At 55.7% G+C, this 6,569-nt stretch overlaps 1 protein-coding gene across 2 annotated transcripts in view; it reads left to right on the top strand.

Annotated features, from left to right (window-relative positions):
- The window catches only part of Atp5mc1 (ATP synthase membrane subunit c locus 1), a 2,646-nt gene extending 472 nt beyond the window's left edge, over positions 1-2,174 (top strand). For both annotated transcript variants that reach the window (XM_010620119.3, XM_010620118.1), the window contains exons 2-5: positions 61-107; positions 874-951; positions 1,321-1,499; positions 1,985-2,174. In XM_010620119.3, the coding sequence (XP_010618421.1) occupies positions 69-107; positions 874-951; positions 1,321-1,499; positions 1,985-2,099 (411 nt within the window). In that variant the 5' untranslated portion in view covers positions 61-68 and the 3' untranslated portion in view covers positions 2,100-2,174. The remainder of the gene's footprint in view (positions 1-60; positions 108-873; positions 952-1,320; positions 1,500-1,984) is intronic.
- The last annotated feature ends 4,395 nt before the right edge of the window (positions 2,175-6,569 follow it).

The raw sequence follows: 6,569 nt of genomic DNA, 5'->3' as shown, positions 1-6,569 counted from the left end.
GCCCGAGGGGTCGGCGCGCGGGCTGTCAGGAGGTGACCGCCTTGCTCAATGTCTCTGCAGACCGCATCATGCAGACCACCGGGGCCCTGCTCCTGTCTCCGGCGCTGGTAAGCTGCGCCCCGGCTGCCGGCTGCGGTGTGGGAGCCCTGGGTGTCACAAATGGGAGGCTCTGGGACGGGATGCAGGGGACCCCCGTTTATTTGTGCGTGGGAACGAGCTGTCTCGGCTTTGGACTGGAGTCCGAGGCTCCAGCTGACCTTCACCCCGGGAAGTGGGGCGGAAAAGCCCTGGCGTCTTCCTCCGAATCCCCAGGTGATTGCAGCACGGAGTTTCCGGGCCCCGGCCCTGGAGAACCTCTCGGCGGTCGGTGTCAGAGAGAGCTCGCCTCGCTGGGGCGTCCTGGGTAGCAGCAGGGAGAACGCTCGGCCCACTGCTCCCCATGGATTCCTTGGGGATCGAAGTTCAAGGCCCCTGCAGGGACGGGCTTTGATTTCACGTGGATTCTTTTTTCCTTTGGTCTTTTTTGAGACGGAGTCTCAGGGTGGGTTCTCCTTCCTTTCTGGGACACCGATTGAGGCTGTGGCCTGTGGTACACATTCCTCTCCTTGTTTCGCTTTTGGTGCCAAGGATTGAACCCAGAGCCGTGTCTTCCTCCTGTGGCCCGATGTGCGGGCCCCAGCCCTGGTGGTCTCCACTGCCAGCCACACTGGAACCTCAGGACAGCCGGCTCCGGCGCAGGCCCCCCCGGTAGAAATAGGAATAAACGAATGGACTTTGGAATACATCCTAGTTTCTGATTTTGCTGTGTGTCTGCCAGAAGCTTGTCAGGAGTTTTTCGCTGCCCGATCCGGATGTGTCTTTCTGACGTTACAGATCCGCTGTTGCACCAGGGGCCTGATCAGGCCTGCCTCTGCCTCCTTCTTGAGTCGGCCCCAGGACCCCTCTAGACAGGTAAGAGGTAAGGCCCACCGAGGGCCTAGGCAGCCATCTTTCAGGTTAATGGACCTGTGTTGCTCTCACTGTCGTGGGTGAAAAACCTGCAAAGGTAGCACCAGGTGTGGTGGTGCACCTTGGGAGGCTGAGGCAGAAGGATCCCTGTAAATTCAAGGCTAGTGTGGGCTACATAGGGGAAAGGAAAGAAATTTGTCTCCAAAGAAAAGACATGTGCAGAAGTGAGGTTTGTGTGATGCAGTTTCCCTGGCACTGTCTGAAGACAGCCCAAAGCCCTGCTCACGACACTCTGCGCCAGAGTGCCCTGTACCTGTCGGGTGGGTGGGGCCCCCTCCTGCCGCTCCATTCTGTCCCTGCTCCCCTTTCTAGCCGTCCAGCAGCGCCCCCCAACTCCAGGTGGTCAGGCGGGAATTCCAGACCAGCACGGTCTCCAGAGACATTGACACAGCAGCCAAGTTCATTGGCGCCGGGGCCGCCACGGTGGGTGTGGCCGGATCTGGGGCCGGCATCGGAACCGTGTTTGGCAGCTTGATCATCGGCTATGCCAGGTGAGTCGGGGACCCGCACACACCACCCAGGTCCCAGCAGGAAGAGTGGCCTGCAGGTGTCTGCACCTTGATTTCTTCTGCCTCCTCTTTTCTCCTGTGATCTCTATCAGGACATAAAATATATAAACCGGGCATGGTGGTGCATACCTGTCTTCCCAGTGCTCCAGAGGCTGAGGCAGGAGGATCGGCTCAAGCTCCAGGCCAGCCTGGGCTCCATAGCGAGACCCTGTCTCCAAAAACAAACAGAAGAAAAAAAAGATTTTAGGGCCGGGGATGTAGCTCAGTGCTACCGTGCCTGCCTCGCAAGCACAAGGTCCTGAGTTCAATCCTCAGTTTAAAAAAATACATATATATTTAAATCTGTCCTTGTCCGTTTGCCGAGTTGCTACTCTGCCTGCCTACAAGTCCCCGGCTCGGCGAGGAGGCGTTGTCTGTGCCCCCGTCCTCCTGTCCTCCCGGGCTGGCATCCTCTTTGTCCCCGGCAGGAACCCGTCTCTCAAGCAGCAGCTCTTCTCCTACGCCATCCTGGGCTTTGCCCTGTCCGAGGCCATGGGACTCTTCTGTCTGATGGTCGCCTTCCTCATCCTCTTCGCCATGTGAGGTGCCCACGGGTTGCCCGCCGTCCTGGTGCTGGGCCACCAAGCTGTTCCATTAAACCACGTTTCTCTTAAGCCACGTGCTGCACTTCTGTCCTTGAACCTTGGGGACAGGTGGGAGCAAGGGCTTGGGCCGGCTCTGGCGAGCCGGAAGTCCATAGGGATGGCCACGGCCCGCGGACATGAAGGTCCTCGTCTCTGGAAGGGAGGTGGGTTTGCTCTGTGGGTGTGGAACATTTTTGAAAGGTTTAATTTGCACAGAGTGCTGGTGTTTTACTACAACTGACTTTTGGTTTTGGTTTTTTGAGACAAGGTCTTGCTATGTAGTTCAGGCTGGCCTTGAACTCACAGTGACCCTCCTGCCTCAGCCTCCTTCCTAAACGCTGGGATCACAGGTGTGCTCCACCACACTTGGGCACTGTTGTTCTTTTAAGCCCAGAGGAAGCGTATGCCTTGGACGGAATCAACACAGAGGCTCTTAGGGACATGGTTGGTCTCCAATTGGATGATTTCAACTGGAGTAATGATTCCTAAGTGGGACCTGTGTGGTGAAAACCTTCTATCTCAACCCTAATTAGTATGCATGACACCTTCCAACATGAAGGCAATTAGCAAGAAGAGTTAAAATACACAAAGGCTGGGATGTAGCTCAGCAGTAGAGCTTGTGTGTGCTCAGCCAAGGTGGCGTGCGCCTGTGATCCCAGCCCTGGAAGGCTGAGGCAGGAGGGTCCCTGCAAGCTCAAGGCAAGCCTGGAATACATAGCAAGACCCTGTCCCCCAAAACGAACCAATTTACAGGCAAAGGAACAGTGGGAAGCCGCCTAGGGTCCACCGCTGGGATACCAACTCCACACCCGTACCAGAGCCCAGGGTGGCTGGGCTGGCAGCTTGAACGCCATGGCCTCGGGTGTCCCGCTGGCACCCGTGCCAGTCCTGGGCTCCAGAGGTAATTGAGGAATAGCCCCAGGGGAGGGGGTGCCTTTTGCCTCCTGGAAATGCCAGGACCTGTTTATACCAAGAGGCTGGGAAGGATCCGTGTGCCAACCTGCAGGCGGCCTTGGACTTCCCAGGCTCATAGATCCGGATCAGCTGGCTGGGGAGTGGTCAGTGGGCTCCGGAGAATGGGTTTGCGGCCCACGTGGCCCTAGATAGTCTGGAACCTCTCCTCTGAAGTTCTTCATCTCAGGTCTGGTCTGCTGCATGGACCATTTTGCTTAGTGTGAAATATGTGTAGGTGAATACAGCCATATATTCTCAAAGGAGAATCTGTAGGGGTGATCAAGCCGGGCCTGGTGGTGTACACCTATAATCCCAGCACCTGGGGAGACTGAGGCAGGAAGATCTCCCTGAATTCAAAGGCACCCTGAGTTGCCCGGTGTGGTGGCACCCGCCTGTAATCCCAGCACTCAGGAGGCTGAGGCAGGAGGATCGCTGAGAGTTCAAGACCAGCCTGGGCTACATAGTGAGTTCCAGGTCAGTCTCAACTATGTAGTTGTCTCAAAAAAACAAACAACAACAACAAAAAAACCAACAAACAAAGGCATCCTGGACTACATAGTGAGACCCTCAAAAAATCAAAAGTAGGGGCCGGGGATTTAGCTCAGCGGTTCGGTGGCCTGCCTTGCAAGTGCAAGGACCCAAGTTCACTCCCCGGTACCAAAAAAAATCAAAAGAAATAAACATACGTGGTGAATGTTTAAATTTTTAAACATTTATTACAATAAAGGACACATTCATTGATCCTCAATACCCTCACTTCAAACACCAACCTTCATTCTCAGCACCTTCTGAAGCAGTTTAGCAGGTCCTCTTTCTTGGGGGTCTCTCCAAGGAGTAATAGCAAAATGGTGATCTTGCTACCAAATGGCATCAATGGAAACTCAGGCCCCTGAGACCGTTAGTGTGACTTCATCCTCCTAGTTCCCTGGCTCTGACACCATGTGACGTTGTCCCCAAGTCCAGGTGATCATGATGGTAGCAGCCAAAAAACAGTGACGAACGACCTTCAGAGCTCAACATGGTGACCGAGAGCTTGGAGTCGCAGGGCTGTTTGTGACCTCCCCGTAGCTTCTTCAGATGGGAATAAGAAAAATCTGAGCTGAGCACGGTGATGCATGTACACCTGTCATCCCAGTCCTTGGGAGGCTGAGGCAGGAGGATCTCTGAAAGTTTGGGACCAGCCTGGGCCACAGTGAGTTCAAGGTCAGCTTGAACTTCACAGTGAGACCCTGGCTCAAAAAATACAATAAATTAATGAAAATAATATATCTAGCTGGCTAGTTCATTGGATCTGCACCTTAATATACCTTAATATTGGATGTATCTCATTAATACACAATTTTATTGAGTGCTGTGGATTGAACCCAGGGCCTTTGTTCTGAGCTATATCCCTATCCCTTTTTCCTGCTGTTTTTTTGAGACAGGGTCTTGCTATGTGGCTCAGGCTGGCCCTGAACTCATGCTGACCCTCCTGCCTCAGCCTCCCGAGGGCTGGGATGATGGTGTGCACCGCCATGCCCCGCTCTGCTAGGTGTGTTATTAAATTACTAAGCATAGCCACTGTCACTGGTGAGCCTTAGAATACCCTGTCCGGCTTCTGGCTTTCCTTTTCAGGTCAGGATTTACGACCTGGCAGGAGGTTTCATTACTCCTGGCACTGAACCAAGGCAAAGGCTGGGCCCAGGAGGGAAGGACTTTCCCCAGGCTTGGGAAGGGAGGAAGGAGCCTCCTGGTGTAATTTAGGAAGGGTTGCGAAGGCCTGACCGCCACCCCAGTCTCTCCTTGAGCCCTGTCCTTTGGGGAGGCGCCTCGCATGAGTACAGTGCTGCCAGATACCCTTCCCCGCGATGCCTGGGGCTGAGCTTCTCTAGTTGGCTCAGGCTGCCCTCCGCAGCACCACACAATAAAAAATGTGCCGTCAGAGCTAGGTGTAGTGGCGCATGCCGGCACCGGGCCATCATGTCTGACTTGGCTCTGCGAGACAGGGTCTCGCCATGTAGTTCTTGGCCTTGAAATCGCCGTGTCGCCCAGACTGGCCTCCAGCTTGCGGCGATCCCCCTGCCTCAGCCTCCCAAATGCAGGGATGATAGGCGTGCATCACCGCTCCCAGGGAGGCGCTGATTTTTTGTACAGTGCTTGCCACTTTACAAAACACTTCTGGAAATGTCACACATAGTCCTCAGAGAAACCTTGATAGGTGGGCATCCGTGCCATGCCACGGATGCGCAAACAGGAAAGAGCAGTTCAGTTTAGAACTGGAACCTCTCTTCTGAACCCCAGGGTCTTTGCACGGAGATACATCCGCGGTCTGTTTTAATTTTTTTATTTTGAGACAGACAGGGCCTTGCTAAGTCGTTAAATGGCCCAGGCTGGGGTTGGATTTTCCATCAATCCTGCCTCAACCTCCCAGAGCGCTCCGCTGAGTGCCTGCACCAGCAGCCTCGCCTCGGGTGTCTTCCCCTTGTGTTACTGGTTATGGCGCTGAGACACTGCACCCAGCAAGCCGGGTCTGTACAGAGCGGACGGACCGTCCTCCTTGTTAAGGTCCAGCGCGGAGCCTAGCCCGGGGCCAGGCTCACAGGCAACGCACGGTTTGCAGGCCCTAGAGCGTGTGTTCTGTGTGCGCGGGGCTGCGGCAGCCGGCAGCACAAGACCCCAGTCGGGCACAAGGCCAACCGCAGTGAGGGCCGGGGAGCTCTCCGCGCTGCCCGAGTCACACAGCAGTTGGAACCCGTGCACCTTGCTTGCAGTCCTCGCTGTGCCACGGGCTGTCACACCGTGTGACCCACGAAGGGCCCACACCTGTGCGGGGCAGCCTAGTAGCGCTCCTCACATCGCAGGCCTGGCGAAGCGTGCCCGACAGCAAGCACTCAGGAAACAGTAGCTACAAGTAAATCTTGAGCTTTCAATGAACATCGGCCGTTACCATTCAGGTCCACGGCCCATCACCGGACGTGCACAAAGCCCTGAGGACGAGACTTTCCGAAAACCAAATTTGGCGGCGAAATGTAATCCAAAGTGAAGTCCTTCGTCTCATCCGAACACTCGGGAACGTCCCCGAGATGGCGTGGACAGTCACGCGCTCTGCTGTGGGGGTGGCAGCCTGTCGGTTACTGGGCGCCGGCCTCGCCTGCTGCACTGTCTCTAGGTTTTCACTGGTTTCCAGACATCAGTACAGCCTCCCGCACGGGCCCCACAAAGGGCAAACATACATCCGGCCCTTTCAAATTTTGTTGTATTATTTATTGATCGGTCTCGAGTCAGGATCTCGCTATTCAGTTGAGGCTAATCTGGAACTCACTGTGTAGCCCAGGCTGGCCTTGAACTGTGGCGATCCTCCTGCCTCAGCCTGCCGAGCGCTGGGAAGACCGGAGTGCGCCACCACGCCCGGCCTCCCCGCCCCTCCGGGTCCTAGGAAGCGAAACCTTCCTCCGAGCCGGGACGCAGCTCCCCGGCAGCGCGCAGACCCGCGAGA

The sequence above is a fragment of the Fukomys damarensis genome, unplaced genomic scaffold (assembly GCF_012274545.1).
Source record: "Fukomys damarensis isolate Sample0158 unplaced genomic scaffold, DMR_v1.0_HiC HiC_scaffold_13, whole genome shotgun sequence".
In the NCBI taxonomy this organism is placed as follows: domain Eukaryota; kingdom Metazoa; phylum Chordata; class Mammalia; order Rodentia; family Bathyergidae; genus Fukomys; species Fukomys damarensis.
Note: the sequence above shows the minus strand (reverse complement) of the source record. Positions and strands in the feature narration are given on the sequence as shown.